The 25,354-nt window shown below is 54.9% G+C and overlaps 1 protein-coding gene across 1 annotated transcript in view; it reads right to left on the reverse strand.

The window, feature by feature from the left end:
• Window positions 1–2,330: 2,330 nt before the first annotated feature.
• The window catches only part of KCNT1 (potassium sodium-activated channel subfamily T member 1), a 79,993-nt gene continuing 56,969 nt past the window's right edge, over window positions 2,331–25,354 (reverse strand). Inside the window, exons 4-32 of the mRNA XM_041406876.1 lie at window positions 24,233–24,332; window positions 22,824–22,880; window positions 22,454–22,502; window positions 22,225–22,284; window positions 21,403–21,477; window positions 20,975–21,058; window positions 20,495–20,589; window positions 19,439–19,619; window positions 19,182–19,346; window positions 18,950–19,086; window positions 18,722–18,785; window positions 18,258–18,366; window positions 17,973–18,081; window positions 16,707–16,856; window positions 16,321–16,559; window positions 14,618–14,834; window positions 14,121–14,226; window positions 13,865–14,037; window positions 13,593–13,664; window positions 13,190–13,324; window positions 12,863–12,974; window positions 12,475–12,576; window positions 12,294–12,377; window positions 11,820–11,948; window positions 11,459–11,479; window positions 10,350–10,653; window positions 8,659–8,721; window positions 6,067–6,151; window positions 2,331–5,665 (exon numbers count right to left, since the gene is read on the reverse strand). Coding sequence (XP_041262810.1) covers window positions 5,545–5,665; window positions 6,067–6,151; window positions 8,659–8,721; window positions 10,350–10,653; window positions 11,459–11,479; window positions 11,820–11,948; window positions 12,294–12,377; window positions 12,475–12,576; window positions 12,863–12,974; window positions 13,190–13,324; window positions 13,593–13,664; window positions 13,865–14,037; window positions 14,121–14,226; window positions 14,618–14,834; window positions 16,321–16,559; window positions 16,707–16,856; window positions 17,973–18,081; window positions 18,258–18,366; window positions 18,722–18,785; window positions 18,950–19,086; window positions 19,182–19,346; window positions 19,439–19,619; window positions 20,495–20,589; window positions 20,975–21,058; window positions 21,403–21,477; window positions 22,225–22,284; window positions 22,454–22,502; window positions 22,824–22,880; window positions 24,233–24,332 — 3,398 coding nt within the window. The 3' untranslated portion in view covers window positions 2,331–5,544. The remainder of the gene's footprint in view (window positions 5,666–6,066; window positions 6,152–8,658; window positions 8,722–10,349; window positions 10,654–11,458; window positions 11,480–11,819; window positions 11,949–12,293; window positions 12,378–12,474; window positions 12,577–12,862; window positions 12,975–13,189; window positions 13,325–13,592; window positions 13,665–13,864; window positions 14,038–14,120; window positions 14,227–14,617; window positions 14,835–16,320; window positions 16,560–16,706; window positions 16,857–17,972; window positions 18,082–18,257; window positions 18,367–18,721; window positions 18,786–18,949; window positions 19,087–19,181; window positions 19,347–19,438; window positions 19,620–20,494; window positions 20,590–20,974; window positions 21,059–21,402; window positions 21,478–22,224; window positions 22,285–22,453; window positions 22,503–22,823; window positions 22,881–24,232; window positions 24,333–25,354) is intronic.

Raw genomic sequence — 25,354 nt, forward strand, 5'->3', positions numbered from 1 at the left:
GGAATGAGTTCTCAGGACTTGGATTTTCCACTCCTTTTGCTTTTCCCCTCACAAATCCCAGAACTGGTGACTAGAGCAGTGTCAGACCACCCCAAAGCCCCTCACTTTCTATTTTATTGGATTTATTGTTTAAATATAGCTACAAATGAGGTGTCTCCTGTTCACTCTGAGCTGACTTTCCTGGGAATTTGGTGCTGGTCCCACCCCTGGAATGGAGCAGTCCTTGTGGATGTGGGCTAAGCTGCCACCCGTGCTGAGCTTATCCAATTAAGTGGCTTGCAGTTAATTAGGGGGTTAAATGTAATTAATTTTCAGCGGTTGAGGGAGAGGCAGGTGGCTGAGGGGGGTGGGTTTGGGGGTCAGGACATGCCAAGCATCCTTGGGATGAAGCTGTGCTGGGATTCTCCAAGGACAAGGCTCCAAAAAGAAGATTTTGGAGAAATTTGGTATCATTTTACTGCTGTTCTTCTGCAGAACTGAAGAAATCTGGGGAGTATTTTGGGGTTGTGTGCTTCAGATAAGTGAAACTTTATTATATAAAGATCTTCAGGCCAGTTCAAAATTGGAATATTATGGTCCACTATAATTAAGTGTATTTTCCACATTACATTGAAAATTTTACAATGAATTCCAGGTTACCACACAGACATTGGACTTCTCTTACCATGTAGGAAGTGAAAAACAATGATAGGTTTTTAAAAGATTGTTATTCTGATAAGAAAATATTTCCCTGAGCTTTCTGTTGCAGGCTTGGTTTGGTTTTAGAGGGTTTGAAGATTTCAAGTTTCCTGTGGGCCTATGAAAAAGTGCATTTTTACTCTTCTGCTGCAAGTGGTGAGTTCAGCTCTTCTTTGTAAAAAATAACCCAAATTTTTAAGGAAAATGCCATTCCAGAACTGGATTTTTATGTCCCTTCCTTCTCCAGCCCGTGCTGAGCACGGGTACGTTCCTGTTGTAAAAATTACAGGGTGGATTTAATTTCCTTGTCTGTGCTAAATATAAATTCACTTTTATCTTGCTGCTGAAATCCTGTCATAGTTTTCTGATCCATCCCTCTGAACTTGTTAGGAAATAACACATTTATTGTAGTGGAGGGGAAAAAAAAACCTCTGGGGAAGAGTGTGCAGCAGGGATCATGAAATATTCAATATCCAGCATTTGTTAAAATTCAAATGAGGCACTTGAAAGAATGGTTTGAAGCCCAAAAACCTTCCCAAATTATTGTGGCATTACCTGGAAATCTTGACAAAGGAAAACCTCTTTCTTTTGACTCTGTTTTCCAGGGAATGACCACAAAAACTGAATTTACAGCAAAATAAAAAAATCCTTCTTGGATTTGGTTTCCTTTTTGTTTCCCAGCCACACCAACCCCATTATTTTTAATGCATATTTTAGTGCTCTAGATTTTTTCCTCTTCTTTAAGGAATTTGTAGTGATAGAAGTTGATTTTCCTCAACTGGGGCAAATATTTCAATGAATTTTTGTTCATTTTGCAGAGTTTTTTTCCTCTTCTTTTCTGTGTCTGCTGCTGTGGAGGGTGGAACAAGAGGAAAAAGTGAAGACTCCACAGCTGGGAAGTGCTGAAATCCCCTTGTGCAGAGCATCAAATCCTTTCTGCAGCCTTGGCTGGGTTTCCATCCAGTGAGAGCTGCTCCTGGTGGTGGTGTAATCATTGCAATTTGGATGTCCTGGAAAATCAAGAGGATTTTGTTCTCCAGGTACAGATTTATTTGGTTTAAAGCCAATAATTAAAAAGTAATTTAGCAGGGACTTGGCTTCCTGCTGTCCTTTTACTTCCAGCTTCCTCACGTGTATGTTCAGCCCAGAATGATCTTCCCTATTTAAGGGATATTGTTTGTGTCCTTCTGTGGGATTTTAAATAAATAGATTTTTACAGGATTTGCCTAAAATGCTGAATAAAACCAATCTCTGCTTACCTGCATTTGATGTCCAAGCTAAAATCTTTGTGTATGAGTGCAGCATGCTCTAGAAATGTTGGGATCTTCCCTGAAAATCTTGGAAACTTTGGAGCCAGTGCCAAATTTTGAAGTGTTGGGAGGTAGAAGAACATGCACTGAATCTTGGCTAAACACCAGTTAAAAAAAACAAACCTTAAATACCTACAAAATTTAATGTATTTATTAAATCACATAAATTAGGATTAAATAAATAAATGAAATAATCTTTAAAAGCTCCTCTACCACACCAGGCCCTTTGTGCCAGAGGGCACAAAGAGTTTGAAAATGAAGTTGGGAAGAGCTTCAACCACATTTTCCTACGGCTTTTAAAACAGAATCCCTGAAAAAACCAGAAAAAATCAGACAGCAGTGTCTCCTGTTGCTGCATGCAGCTCTTTTATTGTCATTTATCTTTACAGAAATGTGAAGCATCTTCACAAGAATTGTACAAAACCCTCTCCCCTTGGCTGGCTGCATCCCAGCAGAGCAGCTCCCGGAGCTCGGTCTCCGAGAGGAAAGACGGGAGTTGCTGTTGCTGATAAAAATCCATGCAGGAGCTGAGCTTGGAATAAAACTGTCCTGTTCTATAGAGGTTAAATAAAAAGGGGGATAACAGGAAATAAATATACTCATAACATTGGTTGGAGTAGTTGAGTTTAATGCAGGATATGTGGATTTAGTCCATACTGTATCAAACCGTTAGTGGACACGGAACATGCGCCGGAGCCGCTGCTGGAAAACCCCAAAACATCCCAGCTGTGCTCGTTTCTGCATCCCCCAGGGCCTGCCAGGTCTCTGCATTGGAACACAACTCTTTCCTGTAGAAAATGGGATTTCTCCATGGTTGGAAGCAATAGCCATTCTCCTGCTCCCACGGAAGCTCCTTGCGGGCCCTTTCAGCGGCGCGAACGACTCTTTGTCGCCGCATCGACGTTTCCAGGACCATTAGAAAAATAAACTGCTTTTGTTTTTACATTAGTATTGTAACTGAGGCTAAGGAATTAGAAAAATGAACCCTTGGTTCTCAGACTTGCGTTGGCCACAGGTGAGTATTTACAGGGTTTTCCCCATCCCATGGGAAGGTCAGCTGGAAATTTACACCAGAGAAGGAACCCGAGGCTTTGTACACGGAGCTTCCGTTTCAAACGCAGGGATTTTGTACACTGAACAAACAGAAGCATGGTCAAAATACAGGAATATCGAGGGCATTCTGACAATATCACAAACCACACAGAGGCTTCAGTCCTTTTGGCATGTGGTTTCCTCTAGGGATCATTTTCTGCTCGGATTAAGGGCAGGAAGGAGCTGTGTGTGCCCGCTGAGGAAGGAGGGACCCAGCACCACGGCCAGTGGAGCCTCTGGAGAACAGAGCCTGCATTTGGCCACATGGCTGACCTGGCTGCTCAGGGCTGGGGGTGAAATTTTAAGTAAATTAAGGGTTTTTAAAAGAAATTGAGTTTTCTTGCCATGGGAGGGTTGAGCTGAGGAGCTGCGCTCGCTTCTCTGCGCTCTCACACACAGCTCACAGCCAAACAGACAAAAAATAACAGAAATGTTCTCAGTAAATATATTCAAATAATCACACCTTCTGTTTTATTTGGGCTTTTCTTTGTCTGCTGGTTTGGTTTTATTTAACCTGTAATACTGCTTTGTTCCACTCTCCCTTGAAAGCAAAGTGGGGTTTGGAAAATGATCCATATTAAATGCAGACATTTAAATACATTCCCACTCCATGGTCTGAGCATCCTGAGGCTTCAAGCTAGCACAGAGCCCACGTGTCCTTCTGTTCTTCAACCACAACCCCTTTTTAGCCTGTAATTTCTTTTTGCCATTTTTAAATGACAAATTTGGCATGTGAAGCTGCAAACAGAAATAAATAAAACACTGTGCCTGCCTTAACCAAACAGATCCAAAACTAATCATTAAAAATCCATCAAAACAACCCAAAAAATCTTTAAAGACAGTTCTGTTTGTGCCCACAGCTCAGCAGGGTGGGAGGGGTGCACTCATTGCTTTTACCTGTGGTACCTCACCAGGCCTGGGATGTGCCACCACTCAGGAGCTCCTGCCTGGCACTTCAGGAAAAAACAACAATAAAAAAAATAAAAGCTGGACCCCAAACCTCATCCAGGCACAGCAGGTCTCTCTCAACCCCCTCTGGAGGTGACACCAGCCTTGGCACTGCTCCTACCCTGGGCATCTCTGCTCTCCCCAGGGCCAAGGGCAGGATGGGCAGCACATCCCCACAGGCATCTCCCCAGCTGTTTAAAACTCATTTAAATCAGGTTTTGGCTTGTTTTCTATTTTGTTTTCTTTGTAAACATTGATTGGGGGTGCATTGGGGAGCAAACAGTGAATGGTAGTGGCAATAAACCATTCAGCTGGCAGTGAGTGCAGGAAGCCGATGGGATTTCATGGCCATGTTGTGCTTTACAAGCTCCTTGCTTAAAAAAAAAAAAATCACACTGGAATTGTAAGATATGAACATGAAAGTATAGAAAGTTAACAACTCAGTTATTCACTTGGCAGTCAAAAAAACCCTTTCCACATCGATGTTGTGCAAAAGCAGATGGAAAACACATCTGTGGAAAACACATCTGTGGAAAACACATCTGTGGTGGTGCCAGGTCCCTGCAGGTCGGGGGGGACATTCATGCACCTCTGCTGCAGGGGAAGCCATGGGGACAGGGGGGACAGAGTCGAGCAGGGGGGCTGGAGCTGCCAGGGGGCCGTGGTGGCCAGGGGGACAGGCAGAACCCGCTGCCATAACGGTGTCACCGAGCTGTGACCGTGGGGAGGGGAAGGACAGCAGGCCATGGGAGGGTTGGACCCCAGACTGCCCTGGCCAGAGGGGAAAGGGCGAGTGGAGCCACCAAACCACCAAACCCAGCCCAGCCACCCCAGACACACAGCCCCGAGTGCCCCTGGCAGCACAGGGGACACAAACCCAGGGGCTCCAGGGCACTGCCACAGAGCTGGCCCCGCTCTCGGTCCCCTGGGCTTGCTGTGGTTTGGTTTGTGAGGTGCCCCGAGGCTCTGGGGGCACAGCAGCCCTGCCATGCCCTGTCCCCTCCATCCCGGCTGTCCCACGGCCACCAGAGTCCTCGCCCAGCTCCCAGCGTGGCCACCCAGAACAGAAACCCAGCCGAGAAGAACATGAGTGACACAGCAGGAGTTTGGGTACCCTGGGGGACACCTGGTGAAGGAGGAGGAGGAGGAGGAAGAGGAGCACGGTTTCGGTGCAGTTCCACTCTCCTCTTTACCAACCTGCACCCTCCTGGCCGGTACCAACCTCAGCCCTGCTCCCCAGGGGCCATCAGCATCTGGGCTCAGCCACGTCCCCCCAGCACCAGCGAAGACTTTCTCACTAGTTGCGGTATCGATATAAAAAGTTAAAATCCCCCGGGGGCGCGCGGCCACCGGCTGCGGGTGCGTCCGGCTGTGCCGGGGCTCCGGGCATCCCTCCCGCTGGGCATCGCCTCCTCCGGGGCACCGCGGGCAGCAGCAGCCGCCTTCCCCTGGGCTGGGCCGGGCCGGGCCGTGCTCTCCTCCCCCGGAGCCCGGAGCACCGGGAGCTCGGGGGCTCTCACAGCTGGGTCTCGTCGCGCGTTTCGGGGTTGCCGGAGCCCAGCTTGTTGCTGCAGCTGCTCTTGCGGCTGTGGCCGTCGTTGGCCACGTGGGCCAGAGGGTCGGAGCGGATCAGGTACCTGCGGGACACAGCCTGGTCACGCCGCTGGAATGCCACAGCTCCCGCTGGAACTGAGGGCAGGACACACAAGGATGGCCCCATGGGGATGTGCTGCTTGCAGTTGTTTGAATAAAAGGTGTTAAATAATAAGAGGTGAAATGTAAATGCCAGAAAAGATTAGAATAAATAATCAGGAGTTATTCGTCAGCTGCTCAGTGGAAAATGCCAAAGGAAAACTCCATGCTGCCCATGGGAGCTAAAACAGGGCTGGGCTGGTTTGGCACTGCTGAGGAACACAGGCAAGGAATGGCCTGGGAAAGAGGCCAAACCCTCTTTTATGGGTATTTATGAGAAGCAACGGGATGGGGGCAGCTCATGGCACTGGGGGCAGTCTGGGGACAGGGGTGAGGTGACACCTACACGATGTCATTGAGCTCCAGCCGCGTGTCCGGGGGAGGGTTGATCAGGACGTAGGACAAGGTGTTCTGGTGGTCATTCATCTCATCTGCAAGAGAAGGGGCAGAGCTGGTGAGGGAGGGACACCCCCAAAGACACCCCAACAGGCAAGGTGACAGATCCCATCCAGGCAAATGGGTTCTTTCACTAGGAGAAGGTGTGGGCAATGTCACTGCCACCGGGAGAGCACCAAGAACATCACTGCCACCTCCCTCCTCACCTCCCCAGGCTGTCCCCACCACAGCACGGCCCAGGGGACTGGCAGAGGTAACTCTTCAATGTCCCCACTCCCCCCAAAAATAAAGTGAGATGTCTTACCTTGGTGCAGTGCAAAAGAGGGAACAGGTTAGTCCTGCTGTGTCAGGTACAGCACAAGTCCAACCACTGGCTCAGGGCAGCTGAACCCCCCCGGGGCCGCCCCAGCTCTCTGCCCACCTCTCCCCCTCAGTGGCTCAATTTAGCACCATCCAGGCCCACCATTAGTCCAGGGATTGCTTCTTTCCCCTGCCCAGGGGGAATCGCCTCCATGGAGTTTCAGAGCCATCGATGCCATTTTGGGGATGGCTCTAAAGAACAGTGACCTCCCAGGGGGGTTCAGGGCCACCAAGAGCAGCACCCACAGGGGTAGACAGGGGGTCTCGATGATGGGGGGGCCCCTGTGCTCCCCGAAATAGCCAAGAACAAGATCATGGTGAAATGGATGGGGGTGCGAGGCTGCGGGTGCCAGGGAGGGGTGGAAGCTGCGACGGGTGACACCATCTCCAGACAGGATGATGGGGTGTGGATGGACAGGGTGGGGAGGGGACGGACAGACGGACACGGGGGCAGCATGAGGAGCACGGGGGGACACCAGCTCGCTGCAAGGCTTGTCACTGGGACACCTCTCCAGGCTTTTGGAAAGGCCCCTCTGTGGTGCAAATGGAGCAAATGGAGCAGATGGAGCTGCTTTGGGGGCAGCAGGACCAGGACCCGGCCACTGGGATGGGCATTAACTCCAGGCTGGGGGCTGCTCCTGTGGCCTGTCCTGCTGCTCCCACCACCCCGTCCCTGCTGTCCCCCTGCCTGGCATGGGGGATCCCCCAGCCAGGGGCTGCCCTGCCCCATGGTGGGCACAGCCAGGGTCTCCTGCCCCAGCAATGACAATGGGTGCTGATCACCCTGACATGGGGGTGAAGCTGCTTTTCTCCAGCCCTCAGATGCAGCTCCAGCCACCACAAGCACCCCGCACAGGGATGCAAACAGCTTCCTCCTGAGGTGCCCTTGCCAGAGCACACCCAGATGAACCCCAGGGCATCCCCAGAGCTGTGCCATGTCCAGCAGTGCTTGCAGGGGGACACCAGACCTTTGTGCTGCTGCTCAGACACATCCCTGTCACCTCTGAGACGGCACAAGCCACTGCATCCAGGGGGACCTGGCACCACCCTCGGGGAGATGCTGCCTGGGACCCCCAGCCTGTGCCAGGGTGCCCTGTCCTGGAGCCACCGGGGGGTTTTGGCCATCCCAGTGCTCAGCCTTACAGGGAGACCGGGATGGGGGTGGCAATGCCGGGGCAGGGGTGGCACACAGACCCTGGGACCCGACGGGACACACGGGGTTTGACGTGACAGGGAGGAGGGGAGGGGCTCTGGCTCTGGGCAGGTTTCCCTGCCCCATGGAAGGTTCCTGACCCCATGCAGCCAAGCCAGGCCCTGCTGAGCACACTGAGTATATTGCTGTACTCCACTGCCCCGGGCAATATACTCTGCTGGCTTCCATGAGCCCCGGCTGGGGCTGCCTGGCTGATGAAGGACACACTTTGTAAGGAAAATGCCAACGTTTCACCTTAAGCCTGGGCTAGTGAAGCCAAAAATGAAGCTGGGATGGGTTTTTGCTAATCTTGGGGCTGCCGCAGTAAAAAGGAGCTTTCCCAGGGCAAGTTCAACCCTGGTGTGAAGGTGAAAAAAAGATGGGAAAACCTGGTAGGTCCCACAGAGCCCCACAAGGTGGCTGCAGCACTGCCCCTGTGGCCCCTGTGGCTGCTTCAGACTGAGCCCAGCACCCCCAGTCACAAAATGGGGTCTTCTGATGCTGGAGAGGGGTCCAGGAAGGCAAACCAAGGGGTGCAAAGGGATTTTTAAAGCACTGCCTTGCTCTGGACTGTGGCTGACCCAGCAGGAGCTCCAGCATCTCATCACAACATGCACAGGCAGCTCTGGTGCACTTGTCCCCCTCCTCGTCCCCTCCTCAAGTTGCCAATGGCTGTACAGCCCAAAACCCTGTCATGCAGCCATGGAGGGAGGGTTTTGTTAATGAAAGCCAAGGGCTGTGATTTCCCTGTAGGAATTCAGCTAAAAATGGTCCCTGAGGTTTCTCTCTCCCTGAGCAGGCAGAGCCCTGCGTTTGCACCACCACCACAGGACACTGATTGGTTTTCCAATGCCACCCAACAAATTAGTGCTGAAAGCTCGGGGATCTAAGGTGAAAACTGGCAAGGGTGAGGTTTGGGCTTAGCTGGCATGATCTTGTTGTACGCTGCACGCCATGAGTCACGCGGGACTCCCAGGGAAAGGGAATTACCTTGCAAATATCCCAGGTTTACCCGATTCATCACATCACTGGCTGTTAAATTTGCTACATCCTCTACAGAACATACAGGGAAAGGCACAGACATAAACAGAGAGAGAGAGAGAGGTCAGCAAGCCATGGTTTGGCAAATATCAGAGACGAGCTCCTGCGCTGCAGCGATAACGTGAGCAAAAGAAAAAGGAAAGGGGCAGAAGGCAGAGCAACGTTTTTCCATGGGTGTCCAGACACTGACGGTGACACAAGGTGACAACACACAGTCCCTGCACCGCTGGATGCCCAAGGAGCTGCTGGTCCCACACTGTGCCCAGTGTCCCTGTCCTGTGCCCCCCACTGTCCCCTCTCCTATCAGAGCTCCCCCAGTTTCTTCAACCCAAATTTGCCAGATGGGCCAGGACAAGGATGCCAGCCCTGACCTGACCCCAAGCTGTGCTCCAAGCCTCACCAAGGCCAGACAGCCCCCCTGGAACTGCAACAGAAACTTCTGGGACTGGGAACGAAGGGAAAAAGGAAAGTGGGGTACACCACTGCAAGCCCTTGCCTGGCAGTCCCTGTGCTCGTTCCATCCCACCACACTCCAGCTCTCCTGCCTCTCTCCCTGGGGACGCTGGCAGTGCCCACAACCACCCCTGGGTCCCCACTCACTCCAAACCCCTCCTTGCACTGCACTTCTGGACATTTTGTCCTCCTCTTTCCCATGCCTAAAGCCAAGATGGGAAAGGAGGAATCCCACCCCCAAAATCAGCTCCCACCCCAGCTGGGGCTCACTGCCAGCCTGAGTGTGGGCAGGGGCCAGCACGGGGTGGACGGACACTCCTGGAGGATGGAGCAAACAAGCAGCAGCACAGGATGGCTTCAAAGAAAGAAAGAAAAGAAAAAAAACAAAACCAAACCAACCAAACAAAGGGAGCTGTGAGCTACAGACTTTGTCATAACCAAGGGGTGGGAGCTGTCCAGGGGACACAGATGCCAGCACCGACGGGCAGGTCAAGCTTGACGAGAGATGTGGCTGCACAGAGGGACCCTGAGCGCTGTGGCTGTCACAGCCACACGCTGGTGTCACACGCAATGAAGCAACTCAGCCCTGCAGCTACCGAAAGGTTTTCCACAAAGAGTTTATGACAGATTAAAGTCCACAAAAGAAGGGGGCTGCGCCAGCTGACGGGGTTTGGCCTCTCCCTGCCAAACTACAGGGGCTCTTGGGCACGAGGGTTGTCTGACCTGGGTTTGGGTTGTCTTGAACCACCATCTCTGCATGGCCAGAAAGTGGGGCACAAATGAGGCCTTGTGCCCCGAGGCTGTGTGGGGACACTGGGTCCTGCTGCAGGCACAAGGGCCACTCTGCCACTGCCAACTCCTGCCTGGAGCCATCCCAGAGCCCAGAGATGTGGGGCTGCCTGCAGCTGGCCGGGGGTGGCAGGGGAGGGGGGGTCTGCGTGGCGGGACCCCAGCCTGGAGCCGCTGGTCTGCACAAGCACAAGCAAGCCAGGGAATGAGGCACTGCCCGGAGCACGCCCGGAGCGCCCGCTGGGACAGCGCTAAGCTGGGCATGGGGTTAGGCTGGCATGGGGTTAGGCTGGCTCGGGGGTCGGGCTTGGCGCGGGGTTAGGCTCGGCCGGGGGTTACCTGAGGAGCCCGCGGGCGGGAGGCGGCACCGTGGAGCGGCTCGGCCGAACGGCACTTACCGTACCCGGTGGTGGGCAAGCCCAGGTGCTTCATACGGTTTTTGACGAGCTCGGACAGCTCCTGGCGCTCGGAGCGCCGGTACAGGCTGAGGCGCTGCTGGCTGATCCACTCGGCCGTCTTGCTGGAGTGCTTGTTGCCCTTCCTGCTGAGCCGCCGTGCCCACTGCATGCTCTTGCGCCGCAGCAGCGGGTGCTCCGACTGGTCGCTGGAGCACGAGTTCCGGTGGTGGTTCGTCTTGATGCCCCAGTGCTCCTTGACGTCCTTGGTGTCCTCGCAGTCCTCAACATTGATTGAGATCTGTGACTAGAAGCCCAGCAGGTCACGCGGGATGGGGGGTGGCCAGGAAGGGTTTGGGCTGTGCCTGGAAGGGTGGGATCTCTCTCCTCCCTCTGGCCCAAATGGGCTCTCCCAGCACTTTGTCTCTGCACTGCAAGAACCACTGGGCTGGCAGGTTTCACAGAATCCCAGAGTGTTTTGGATTGGAAGGAGCATAAAGCGCATCTTGTTCCACTCCTTGCCATGGGGGACCGGACCAGGTTGCTCCAAGTCCTGTCCAACCTGGCCTTGAACTTCCAGGGATGGGCCAGCCACAGCTTCCCTTGGATAAGCAGTGATGAGAGGAGTCTTGTGGGCACCTGACACCTCACACAGGATCACCTCTGGGACATTTGCCCAAGGAACAGCCATGCCCTCATCTCCCTCTCTTCCCTCTTACAGCATCTGTGCTGCCACATGTCTGACCCAGCAATCCCCACTGGTGAGAAGGAATTTATTAATAAAGCCTTTTAAAGCCTCTCAAGGAGCTGGGTTGCATTTAATTAAATGTCACCTTTCAGCTCCCTGTCACTGCTTCTTTATAAAGTCAAAAACTGAAGGTATTTAAAGGGCTCCCTCCCTTGCTCCTGATCCCAGTTAATCACATCAGGGCACTGGGGCTCAGCCAATATCTCCCTTCCATGGGGACAGGCAGCGCTGTGCTGGCACTGGGGCTGAGAGCTGGCACAAAGCACAGGGCGGCTCTTGGTGGCCAGAGCCAGCCCAGGGATCAGCCACAGGGTGGGGGACAGGGGGGGACAGGGAGGCACGGCCGGACACGAGCGGCACTCACCTGCGCTCGGATGTCGTGGGGCTGCAGCAGGGGAGGAGGAAGGGAAAACCAAGAGTCAGTCCAGAAAAGGGGCAGCCCTGCTGTGCCCACCCTGGTCCCCAAGGTGCCCAGTGGTGTGGCAGAGCTGTGCCAAGATCATCCAGCACTGCTCAGAGAGAGGGGCACTGACCCTGACCCAGCTGGGGAACCAGGAGACCACACAGCACAGCCACTCTAATGAAACAAACACAAAAATTCCCCTTCCCCTGCTCTCCCCTCCACACTGCTGCTGCAGCCAGGTCTGAGGTGTTCCAGGGACCAGCACACTCCTGGATCCCAGCCTGGCTGGCCCCTTCCCAGCTCATGCAGCACCATGCCCTACCTCGGAGGTGGCGAACATGTGCGACTCCGTCCTGTAGATCCCGATGGGGATCTCGGCGCTGGAGGAGCAGAGCTTCTGGAAGAGGCGGCCGTACGTCCGGATCCACAGGTCATCCTCAGTGATCTTCATCTGAGGAACACAGGACCAGCATGGACCCTCACTGCACCTCGCGCTGCTCCTGAGCTTCACCCTAGCTCATCCATGACCTTCCCAAAATGAGCTGGTCTCCACAAGAAAATCAGGGGCAATTTCTGACCTCAGCCTTCAAAACAGGGAGTTTGATCCTTGGCAGTTCTTGGGCTTTTGGCAGCACTGAGGCTCCCCAAAATGGAGAGGAACAATGACCTGGCAATGCTGCTTCCCCCCAGATCTGCAGAAAAGGGGAACCCCCAACCTCATGCACAGGGTGACAGAAGCCACCAGATCCAGGCCAGCTTGGCTGATGGTTTCACCCCAAGAACATTTGGCACATACCGCACAGAGGTACCCAGAGCCCGGCGTGGTGTCGAGGCCCAGCAGCAGCCGAGTGATGGTGATCATGTAATCCTTCACGAAAGACTGGGGAGACATTTGGGCAGGAAACCAGGGAGAGGTTTGCTCAGCTGCTCCCTGGGGGATGCCAAGGGGAGGCCACAGCCGCAGGGCTGTGTCTCACCTGGTAGAGCAGCGTGTCCAACATGCTGATGCTGAAGACTCTCCCGGCTGCGAAGGGCAGCCGGAACATGAAGGCCAGGTTGGAGCCATTCTCTCGCTCTCTCTGCAAGAAGAAGGGGAAGTTTGAGCTCAGATTCCACAGAAACTTAGCCTCCCATGGCAATGAGAGGGCACAGGTGTAATGTTTCTGGTGGGTGTGGCAGGAGGAAACCAGGGCAGCATCTTTGCACTGTAGAAAAAGAGGATATTTATTCTCCATGGAAATGTGTGAGATATGATGGGGTTTCCTGGACGTGGGAAAAGCACAGGAGTTCGAGGAGCTCAAATGCAGTCAGTCACTGTCAGTGTTGACTTCCCAGGCCCCCGTGCAGGGAACAACCTCCTCTTACCTTTTCTAGCTTGGAAAGGGCCAGGGAGTAACTGTCCTTTGCTCTGAACTGCATGAACCTCATGTTGGAGGGGTGGGTCAGCTCCGTGATAATGCTGAGGCTGGGGAAGAGCCTGCAATGGAAAGAGCTGTTGTCCTGCAGCCGTCTTGGAGGATTTAAAGTCTGTGGAACACCACAGTCATCCCTGTGCTGACTGAGGTCAGAAATAGCTGGTTACATGCTCCTTCCTGCAGCAAACCCAGTGCCAGATGTGTCCCACTGTCCGTAGCCACCACCCCAGGCACTGGCACCCGTCCTGGTCTTGTCCCCAGCAGTGCTCACCCTCACCTGAACATGGTCTGGACGTTGACAATCGTCTTGGCATCTGCCATGTAGTCCTCCTCAGCACTCATGGTGCTCTCCTTGTCCACGACCACCAAGTTGTCAGCGTAGATGATGCCACACTGCAGCAAACTGTCCAGGCTGGGCAGTTCCCAAAGAGAAGAGCGCAGGGTCAGCCCTTGGAAACGACACAGGGAAGCAGCACAGGGGTTCCACGGCGAGCCCAGGCTGCTCCTAACCTGCTCTTCATCTGCTCCCATCTCCCAGGAAGGGGTTGACAACTCGAGAAGCCCAAGGTGGGCTCAGCTCTATGCTACCAACCCTGGGGCTTCTCACGGGGTGACAGAAAAGTCTGGGCTGGGGTAAATGCAACAATTCTGGCACGACAACCACCCGTGGCAACACCTACTTGTCAATGGTGCCCTCCATGTAGTAAACCATGGGGAAACAGCAGATGGCCTCCAGAAAGTGGTGCTCAGGCCTGGGGGGAGAGCCACAGAGAGCGAGGGGGTTCAGCACGTCCAGGCAGAAAAGACAGACACAAAACCCCAGGGCCAGCCAGCCCAGGTACCCAACAGTGGCACTGCTGCTCCCTCACACTCCCACCCCACAGCATGAGATGCCCTTGGAAAGGCAGGGAGGGCCCTGTGGGAGGGAGAACAACCCTGGAGAAGTACTTGCTTGTTGTCCAGCAGCAGCACGATGGGGTTGAGCTCCTTGCGGGAGCGGTAGTACGCCCGCAGCGGGACGATGAAGTTGTAGAGGCCATTGCCAGCTGTCTCTGCAGAAACGATGATCAGTTTGTTCTTGAAGCCGTAGGCTTTGGCATCCTCAAAGCTGTTGTGTTTGCAGCCCTGTGCGTGGGACAGAGCAGGCACTCAGTGGACATGTCCTGGGGGGAGTTCAGCCCCAGGCAGCCCCCACAGCCCCTCCACACCTTGTCCAGCCTCAGGCAGCAGAACGGGGCTTTCTCAGGCAGAAGGTGGCACAGGGTCGGGGAGCTCCCAATGTAAGGTGAGTTTGGGGGGTAGCCCTTCACATACCTGCAGCAGAGAGAAATCTGTGTGAGCACAGGGGGAGCTTTCCATTTATCCAGCACTCAGATGCTGGGGAAATCATTCAACAGCAACACTGGCAAATGCCCTGCAAAACTCTCCTGCAGCAGCTGGGAATTCCCTCAATATACATATTTAGGAATATTTTTTGCTATGCAAAGGGCCATGAGGTTGTAAAGATGCAGGGACAGGGCGCTCATGGAAAAGCCAGAAGGGGTTGAGCCTGAGCACCCTTGGGCACCACTGAGCACCTGTCCTGTGCCATGGTCCCAGTGCCTCTGAAACTGGAACAAACTGGGTGCAGCCACAATGAGCCAGAGGCACCTGGATCAATGGGACCGGCTGGAATGAACCAGACAAAGCAGAGAGAGCGACTCACTCCACCACCGCCGACCCTTCCTCGTCCGACTGTGTCATCTCATCCTCAGACTGGTCACTGAGGAGGTCACAGGGCAGCAGGGACGAGGTGTCAGCCAGCTCCAGGACAGGGGCGATGCTGGGCCGGCGCGTGCCCGAGCCGTTCTCGGCTGGCAGTGCCAGCTTGCTGCTGTTGGCAGGGCGGCACTCGGTGTTCTGCAGGTCCATGGCCACTGTACCTGGACACAGCGGGAGGGAGGACAGCCAACACGCTCTAAGGGAGGGGAAATGTCACGAAAGCTTCCTGTCCCCGAGCTCTGCACAGGGTTGAGGCAGCCCAGATGTCTGTGGGTACAGGGAGTGTAGGTAAAGCGGCCACTGGTGGCCTCCCCCTGCATCTCATCAGGGCTCAGCTGTCCCTGGGGCTGTCCCTCTCTCCATTCCACTCACAGCTTCATGGCCAGCTGAACGACTCCCTGAACTGCCAAACCGAGCCCTGCAGGAGTTTTTGTCGTGCTGATGTGTCTCTGAGAGGACAACCCTGCAGCCTAACCTCTGCCCACAGCCCCTCGTGGGCTCTGGGAGACACCAGCCAAGTCAGGAACCACATCTGCCCTGGCACTGCCCTCCCTATGGATGTCCCTTTGCTCCAGGGAGTGGCAGGCAGGCAGCGATGCCCTCACCCACCTCCCACATCCCACATCCCTCCTGAGCAGCTCCAGGTCTTAGAATCTCAGAATCCTTAAGGGCAGAAAAGTCTTCTAAGACTGAATCAAACCATTCCCCCAGCACTCTCAACCTGCCACTAAATCATGTTCCCAAATGCCACATCCACCCGTGATTTAAACCCCTCCAGGGATGGTGACTCCACCACTGCCCTGTGCCAAAGCTTCACACCCTTCTCTGTGAAGGAATTTTTCCTAATATCCAACAGGTTTGACAAGCCAGACTTCCTCATCCTGTCCTCCAACACCTTCCAAAAACCAAAGACATTGATGGAGTGTCCCAAGAAGCAGAGCCCAGGCATTGGCCTTGCCAAACACCACTGCCCTGCTGGCACTCACGTCACGTCTGTCCCTCTCATCACCTGTGCCCAAGGTCCCTCTGTGTAGGAGCTGTGTGACGACAGCTGTGACAAACACTGCTCAGCAAAGCGCTCGGAGGCCTGCTGGGGGATAATCTATGCAAATTGCTGCTCAGGAGTACAAACACATACATTATTTGCTTGAAATATAATGTGCTCGTGTGGCTCAGTTCCTCCAAAACTTGTTCTCCCCAGATACAAGAGGGAAGTAATGACTCATGGTATTTTTCACTTGCACAAATGTACTGCTGGCTGCAGGGAGAGCTACACTCTTCCTCGGCTTGGGAATCATAAACGTGATTTAGGATGCGCCCCACGGCATTTCTTCTTCCAGCCTTGGAAATAATTGGGGGGCTAAATCCAGGCTTGGGGCATTTATGCAAATACCCTTAATGATAATGGACATCACGAGGTTTAATAATGACATTTGAGCTTGCTGAGAGCATGCAGGGTGCAAGGAAACATGTATTTTACTGGTGAGACAGCTGGGAGAGAGCACGGAGAGGGGCTTTTTGGGGAGGGAGGGAGCATAGCAAAACACAAAATAAACCCAAATGTGGGAGAGGAAATGAACCCAAGCGTGGGGGAGGTGATGGAGTGGGGTGTGCCAGCTCCTGCTGCCCCCCGAGCCCCCAACTCACCCATGCTGGCGATGATGCTGTGCACGGGGAGCCGGGAGGGGCCGTCGTAGTTGCCTCTGCCCGCAAAGCCCTTCTTCTTCTGCTTCTCCTCCTGCTTGAAGATGAAGGCAGAGTTCTCCTCCTTGGTGATGTTGATGTAGAAGCAGGTGTCCGACGCTGCCATGATGTGCCGCGGCCCGGGGTTCAGCAGGATGCTTTTGTTCTCCTCCCTCCGGATGCCAATCAGGCAGACGCCGTACCTGCACCGGGAGCAGGGGATGGGCATTCCCAGCTGGAGAAAATCCCCTCCTGGACACTGTCCCCCGCAAAGGACCTGGCAGCAGCCCCAGCCCTGACCCCAGGCATGCAGGCAGGCAGATCCCCCTGCCCATCCTCCCTGCCCTCACTTCTTGTGCGCGTGGAAGGCGGCGTAGGTGAAGCTCTTCCCCTCGTACTCCATGAAGAATTTGCTGTCCCCCATGCGGATGTGATAGACCTCATTGCCCGAGCAGCGCCCGTACATCCGCTGCCACTGCTCCGGCGACTCCTGGCCCTCCCTGCAACCGCAGCAGCAGCGTCAGCAGGGACCCATCGGGGCTGGGATGGGACTCCAGTGCTGGGATGGGACTCTCGGTGCTGGGATGGGACCCCCGGGGGTGGGATGGGACTCCCAGGGGTGGGATGGGGCCCACTGGGTCTGGGATGGCAACCCTAGGAGTGGGATGGGACCCCTGGAGCTGCGATAGCCCCCTGGAGCTGGGATGGGACCTCTGGAGCTGGGATGGGACCCTGGAGCTGGGATGGGACCCCTGGAGCTGGGATGGGACCTCTGGAGCTGGGATGGAACCCTGGAGCTGGGATGGGACCTCTGGAGCTGGGATGGGACCCTGGAGCTGGGATGGGACCCCTGGAGCTGGGATGGGACATCACATTGTACATGAGTCCCAGAACCCCAGCCAGATCCCAGGGCAGAGCAGCAATAATCTCTGGAGCTGCCCCTGAGCCCGGCAGCAGGGAGGTGACAGTGACACATGGCCACGAGCTGGCAGTGCTTGCTAAGGATGAGCTCGTGCTCATTTTGGGTTTAAGTGCCTTTTTATTTAACGAGGGTTCCTGCAGAGTGCAGGGGGAGGATGCAGAGCCCGTGTTGGCAAACAGCTCTGAGCATGGGGTGAGAGGCATCTGGCAAGGATGTTTTGTAACTGTTTTGATGGCACTTTACCCAAAATTCAGATATTTCTCACTGGCCAAGGAGTGCAGAGCACACACCACTGCTCTCCTGTGCTGGCAGAGCTCCTTCCACCCATGCTGGATACAAACCCACCAAAAAACCCTGCGGGGTCTGGGGTTGCTTGTGCTTTGAATTCACCTTCCTGCCAGCAGCACCATGCCAATACAAAGGTATTTTTATCTCCAGTCTCTGGAAAGTTGGCATTGCCCAGCCCAACGGCACTTACAATATGGGCTTTTGCTCATGACCTGGAGGGGGGTCCCAGACCCCACTGTGCTCCCCAGACCCCACTGTGCTCCCCAGAGCCATCCCAGACCCCACCCTCTCCCCTGAGCTCAGAGACCTCAGTTCTGCCACCCTCCAGGGGAGGACAGGGGTAGGGGAGGGCAGGGACGGGCAGGGACAGCAAGGGACAACAAGGGACAGCAAGGGACACACTCACTGGCCACGGGAGGTGTGCACCAGCAGCGTGATGAGGGTGGAGGTGGCAGGACAGACACAGTTCAGTGCCAGCATGGCATACTTGCACTCCTCCTCACACACAACGTGATCTGAAAGGCAGAGGGGACCATCACAGAGGGGAAGGGGACAGATGGGTTCCCTGGCTGGCAGTGCCTGGGAATGGGGTCATTTTGGGGTGGTGTTGGGCACTGGGTGTTTCCTCCTCCTGCCAGTCCAGGAGGGCTCTCAGCTGACCAAGAGCTGCTGTGCAGCTGCTCAAACTCACCGGCAAACTTGACATGAAATTTATTTTCTGGCTTTAAGATCTGAACGTAGAGAGGACAGTTTGGAGCAAAGTCTTTGACAGCCCAGGCTCTCAGGATGGTCTGGTGGTCCTGGACAGGGACAAGAGCAACAAGAGCTGCTTGACTGATTGTTTCTTTTCCCCAAGGTTTCTACACCTGAGATGAACTGCAAAGCACCCAGCCACCCTGCAGATATACAGCAAGAGCTCCTGCTGCCCATGGTGCTCCCTGAAACCCAGCACTGATGGGAAACCAGCAGAAGGAAGGGGAGCCCACAGGGGCTCAGCCAGCAGTGTGCTGCTGCATGTCTCTGTGCCATCCCCAAGGCTCTCATTGGCAACCAGCCCCTTCCCAAAACCCTCTTTTGCTGGGCACAGTGATATCAACACCACCCCAGTCCCTTCTGCCTTAAAAATGCCCCTTCCCCACCCCTGGCTGGACTCACCGCTGCTGTTCTGTCCACCTCGTTTCGGCTGCTGAGAATGAAGCAAGCTTCTCCATTGTCCATCCTGCCAGGAGAGAGCAGCCACCCCATGAACTGCAGGGCCCACAAGGCTGGGCACTGCCCACCCCAGCCAGGCCACTGCCAGCCCCCCAGACCCAGCAAAGGCACAGGGGGACACAGCTGGGGTGACACTCCTTGCTGGGACGTGCAGGGTGTCCCCCTCCTCACTTGGCTCTCATGAGGTCCTGATCCTTGAGCGCAGAGCCCTGGAGGTAGATCACCCTCTGGGACCACAGGGGGATCTGCAGCACGCGCCGCACCTGGATGTCCATCTCTGTTGGGCACAGGATCACCACGTAGTAATCCTGCAGGAGGGAGACCACCGTGGGTGGGTGGGGATCCCGCGGGCCAGCGAGGCTCCAAACAACCCAGCAGCATGTGAGCACAGCCTGGGGCTCACCTGCAGGCGTGGGTGGGCATAGAACTCGTTGAGGAAGTCCATGAGGAGGTCGATCTTGAGGGAGCTGACGCACAGCACCACGTGTTTCTCCGTCTGCGCGCGGTGCCGGCTGTAATTCCCGCCCGACTTCTGCCGCTCCATCCACAGGTAGACGAGCTCCTCGAACTGCAGAGGGCACGGAGCTGATGTCCCCACGGGCAGGGCTGCCCTGGGGTGGGCTGGGAGCCCCTCCCCACCCTCAGCTGTGCAGGTCTCACCTGGAGCGGCAGCACCACCAGGGCCACGCAGATCATGATCACCACGAGGAGCTGGGAAGGCCAAATCTTTGGTGTCACATCTCCGTAGCCCACGGTGGAAAAGGTGACGATGCAGAAATAGAAGGACTTGAAGAGGGAGAGCTTCTCACCTGCTCTTTCTAAATGCTGGATGCCGCAGGTCCTGGAAGGGAAAAGCCCTATCAGGGCAGGGGCCGGCCCTGCAGCAGAACCCCACAAACATGCAGCTCAAAGCCATCCTGCTGGACACAAGTGTCACCCAAAACTTCCTGGGCCCAAATTGTACCCCCCTTTCCCCAAACTCATCCAGCAGCAGGGCTGGGAGCACCACTGAGCTCTGAAATAGCATTAGTCATCCACATCAGAGCATCTTTATTGCCAAAAACTCATGAGCCTAAAAGCCTCATTTCCTCTCCATTCAGCAACTTAATGGTTTAATATGCCTCAAACCCAGACCAAGTGAGCCAGAAGAGAATTCAAAGCCTAATTCAGAGCTAAATAGCCAGTGATGAGCTCTGCTCCCCTGCCCAAAAGAACACCCTTGATGTTGGCAATGGCAGGGAAAGGGCCCAGTTAATTAGCAGGAGCCCAGTGGCCAATTACACAAATGACCTCAGGAGCTGTGATGTGTGGGGGAGGAAAAGCTGGAGCCTGGGAGTGAGATGGGTTCTGGTGAATGAACCATCCCTGGTGAATGAGCCATCCCTCACCTATCCCTGGGGGAAGCTGCTGTCCCTGCTCTTGTGTCCACAACCCCCAGCTGCCTCCGACAACACCCTCACCCTCACTAAAAACTTCCTGTTAAAACTCTAGAATGAGGCAAGATCAGGAGTTTGACTCAGAAACCCCCCCACAGTGCTCAGTGTGGGATGGAGCAATCAGGGGAAGGTGTTAGCCCTGCTGGAGCCCAGCTCTGCCAGCTGCTCCAGATGGGCACAGCTGGACTCCCAGGGTGGGCACAGCTGGACTCCCAGGGTGGGCACAGCTGGATTCCCAGGATCAGGAAGGGGGTTTAGAGAACTGGAGAACAGCACTCACCCCGTGAAAACGAGGCACAGGAGGGTGCAGATGAGGATGAGCACCTGGTTGAACATTGCTGACTGCGTCCTTTGGATGGCTCGGTGCAGATCGTTCTGGGGACACAGGGGAGGGCTCCCACCAGCTCACAGAGCCTGGGGGAAAATCCCCTCCAAGCACCAACTGCTGCCTTGCTGGCTCCAGCAGTGCCCTCCCCAGTGAATGGGATGTGCATTCCCACCAGCAGGTCTGGGATCTGAGAGACAGCTCTGGTGGGAACAGGGGAATGGCTGGAACACCTCACCCTTGACCACCCCTGTGGTCACTGTGGTTTGGACTCTGAGGGATTCCTGGTCACAGACTGGCATCCCCAGCCTGGCATCCCCAGCCTGCTCACACCAAGCTCCAAATCCTGCCCCAGAGCTGGGGGCAGCCAAGGGTCCCCTCCCAGTCCTGCAGCCCTCCACATCCCTGAGGAGTGGGACAAAAGGGACCACTCACAATCATGTTCTCCAGGGCATACTTGGCCAGCCAGCAGTTGAGAAACACGGGAATGAACAAATTCCGTAAAGGAGGCCAGAATATCTACAAAAGCAAGGGTTATTTGCAGAAAAATCCATGTTCTTTTAAAAAATAGAGCCATAAGCAGCCAATCCTCCCTGTGTGGAAGGATCCCAATCCAAGATGAGTAGAAGCTGCCACCAAACACGGCCCTGTTTCCCTGGCTGCAGCAGAGCAGCTGGAAAAGGAGGATGGGTTTTGGGATAACACCCCAGAGAAAGTCATTATATTGTCAAATATTGAAGGGAAAATTTCCTGCCAGCCTTAAATACCACTTGGCCAGAAACCCATTTGTTTTTATTTCACCACCAAAACACGGAACTTACTACACTTAGAGCTGTTTCCAAATGTCACCGGGACACACTCACCGTGATGATGAACGGCACCGTGTTGATCATCTCCAGGATGAAGGAAATGCGAAAAATCTGTTCCCAGATGTTCCCCTGAGGAATTAAAACCAAAGAAGAATTAGATAACCTTAGAAACTTCCCAGAGGACAATTTAAGTGATCCCACTCTGCCACAGACCCTGCTGGATGAGGGAAATACAGTACAGGAGAGGTGCAGTGGTGGTGGCAGACACTCTGGGAGCAGGAAACATTCCCAAACTCTTCTCCACAGCCACTACATCCCTCTGTCTGTCACTGCTGCCACCCAGAGCTGGGGGACAACAACACTTCATGCAGGGATGGAGAGTGACAGTGACAGCTACAGATCGCTGGCACTCAGAGCAGGGGTGACGCAAGGTCTGAGTCTCTGCTGCCAGCCCTCCCCTGGTCCCTGAGAAGATGCCATTTGTCAAGGTCACTTTTTCTGGTCATTTTAGGTGGCTTTGGTCCAAAGGAGTCAGCTTGTGCCTCTCCCTGTCTGGCTTGGAGTGCTGCCACTCGCTCTGGAGGCAGCAGGGCACGAGCAGGAGTCACCCTGCCGAGCTCAGGAAATCTGGGATGTGTCAGCCTGACACTACCAACAGCGAGCCTGCATTAAACAGGCCTGAATTTCTGAGAAAGCACAAAAAGAAGAGATTCTGCTCTGCACAACACTTTTCCAGCAGCCCGAGGGGAAATGAAAAAGGAAAACATCCAGAGCTGGCTGAGACAGCGGCCAGACAAACATCCCCCAGGATATGTGGGAGAAATCAATTCCTGCAGAAGGTAGAGGAGGCTGAGCCCTCCTGGCTGGGGCTCTCACCTTGTAGCTGAGATAGGTGAGCAGCATGGTCTCCAGGAAGCTGATGAGGGCGATGCTGACCTGCAGGGACACACACGGGGGGCTCCCAGGGCTCTCTCCAGGTGTTGGCAGCGGATCGGAGCTCGCCGAGCCCCCCCTTCCCCAGGGAGCCCCTGGGGGTGTCACAGGCAGGGCAGAGCTCCCAGCCCAGCCCCTCTGGGCTCCTGCACACCCAGCAAGGGCTGCTCACCTGCACGGCCCACAGAGGGGTTTTTCTGTCCACCCAAAAGATGTGGGACCTGCAAAGAAACCCGGAGCTGTGGCTCAGCTGTCAGAGTTTCACCCCCCCAAATGCAAACCCGAGGCCATCCCTGACTCAGGAGCTGCTGCTCCCTCCTGCAGTTTGCTCCAGCAGCCCCTGCCCTGGAAATCAGCCATTCCTAAGTGTGCAGCCACTGCCACTTGCCAATGGATTTGTTCTGGGATGCTGCTCCACATCCCTCGAGCAGCCCCATGATCAAGATGCAGCCTCAGGCAGCTGCCAGCAGCAGCCACCTCCACCCCTCTGCTCCCAGAGCCTGGCAGAGCTGACCCAGAGAGCTGGAGCAGGTCCCACTCACCAGTTGATGTTGGTGGACTGGTTGAACGTTGTGTAATTCTGCTTTTCGCATTCCCAGCTGGGGGAGAAAGCAGGGAAAAGCAGTCAGTGGGGGACAGGGATGCTGGGATTGACCCCCTGTGATCACTGGACAGCATTTCCATGGATCCAGACACCCTGATTCCTATAGCCAGGGCTTTGCACAGGAAAAGTCTCCCCCAGGCAGCCTTGAACATCTCATTGCTGGAGGACAAAACCCCTCAGGTGCTTCAGCCCCTGCCAGAGATGCTGTGAAATGCTGATTTCCCCTGGCACAGTGCAGAGCACAGGGCTGCAGGGAGCTGGGAACTGGGAATTACCAGGTTACAATTAGCAAAAATTGCTGAGCTGCAGCTTCTGGGACGAGGCTGGCTGGGCCCCCAGCACCCTGCCAGGCAGGCAGCACCGAGCTGAGCTGTCCCTGCCCTGCTGTGAGGGATGTGCTCCTGCTGGCCAGATGGAATTCCCTGAGCTGCAGCTGTGCTAAACCTCTCAAGGATGAGCATCCGTGCCCTGCTTCATTCTCACAGGTCTGAAAGCACTTTCAGAATGTGCAGATGTGCTTGGTATTCTGCAGCTTTTACAAGGAGAAAATCAAATCAACAATTATCCAAGCTCTTGGGGAAAAAAAAAATCACATTGTACATGAGCTAAACGAAGCAAGGACACATTAAAAATAAGATTACACTGAAACCCAGCACAAAGCTGATGTGTGGAATCATCCATCACCTCAAGGATCCACACAGCACACCGTATTTCCCTCTCAAATGCTTAAATGGGATTTAGTGTTAATGTCTTCAAGGGTGTCAGCCTTCAGAAAACATTTGCATGGTGATGCCCTGGAGCGGCTGAGCTCTCACCTGTGCCTGAAGGCCACGCTGAGCCCCTGACAGAGGCAGACAGAATTTGGAAATGAACATGACCTGAATTTTTCCACCATGCTCTGCTCAGGGCCAGTAGATGCCCTCACACCCATCCAGGGGGTTTGAGCAGGGGCCTCCAACCTGGGAAGTTTCATTAAATCACCAATTCAAACAGCTGGGGGAGAAAACCCATCCTGAGACATGGCACAGGCACAGTGAGCCTGGTGGGCAGCTGGGGGAGAAAACCATCCTGACACATGGCACAGGCACAGTGAGCCCTGGTGGGCAGCTGGGGGAGAAAACCCATCCTGACATGTGGCACAGGAACAGTGAGCCTGGTGGGCAGCTGGGGGAGAAAACCCATCCTGAGACATGGCACAGGCACAGTGATCCTGGTGGGCAGCTGGGGGAGAAAACCCATCCTGACATGTGGCACAGGCACAGAGCCTGGTGGGCAGCTGGGGGAGAAAACCCATCCTGACACATGGCACAGGCACAGTGAGCCCTGGTGGGCAGCTGGGGCACTCACCAGCCGATGCCCTCCTCGGGGTTGTCCAGCAGGACACGCACGATGTACAGCAGGCACGTCAGCAGCTTCAGGGAGAAGTTGAAGAGCCGGATCCTCAGGCCTGTGGTGGAGGGCAGCAGGGATGGGGCAGCATTCCTGGGCATCCTGAGCATCCCACAGATCCCAAGCACCCCAGGGTGTCCTGTGCATGCTGGGCAGCCCCACAGCCCAGCGCCACAGCTCAGGAACCCTCTGATCCCCCAGGGAGCTGCAGGAGCCCCAGGGCAGCAGCACTGCCTAGGTTTGCCCAGCTCCATCTCCTGCCCAGTGTCACAGACACAGGAGATCAACACAGAGATAAATAACCATGAGTCAGCTCCTTGCTGACTCCAAAAGATGTGAGAGACAAACAAGGAGCTGCTGGAGTGTATCCCCCTCATTAGCAGGGATCCATTTAAAAGTACCAGAGCAGCACTGACCACATCACAAGCACCTTGCAGGAGCAGGGATGGTGAGGAAAAGCTGCTGCTTTATCCACTCTGCCTCCCCAGCCAGTTCATGGGGTTGTTACTCAGGTTACAAGTGAGAAATTCATCACATTTTCATTAAAAACTTCCCCGTGGGCACCCTGTTGTGCTGCACTCCAGCTTTTTAACAAGACAACAGGATGGAGGCAGGAGAAGAAAAGGCAAATTTATAAATTAACGAGCAGGCCCCCTCCAGACAGCTAATGATATCTCAGAGGAAGAAAATAAAAACACCATTAGTCAAGTGGAGAACAATCCCCATGGCCGGAGCAGGAGAGGGTAACTCACAGCCTGCCCTGGCTGTCCCCACAGCCTCAGGGAGGCACAGCCAGCTTTGTGACGGGGACATTGGCTCCCTGACACCGCCCTGCTCCCAGCCAGCTTGCCACAGCTGTTTGTCACGCTGTGGCTGTCCTCGGGGAGCAGAGGTGGCAGAAGGCATCCTCTCCTCCCCATGCAGAGCATCCCCCAAACCAAGCCGGCCAACACCCAGCAAAGGAGCCAGGAGGGGCTGCGGACACACGGGGACAAGGCCACCAGCAGATGGCAATGGCTTCTCATGCCAAGGACGGAGTGCAGCTCTCCCGGCTCGGGCTGGGCTCGGCTCTCCCGGAGC

This window comes from Onychostruthus taczanowskii, unplaced genomic scaffold, assembly GCF_017590055.1.
Source record: "Onychostruthus taczanowskii isolate IOZ18803 unplaced genomic scaffold, ASM1759005v1 scaffold25, whole genome shotgun sequence".
Classification (NCBI taxonomy): Eukaryota; Metazoa; Chordata; class Aves; order Passeriformes; family Passeridae; genus Onychostruthus; species Onychostruthus taczanowskii.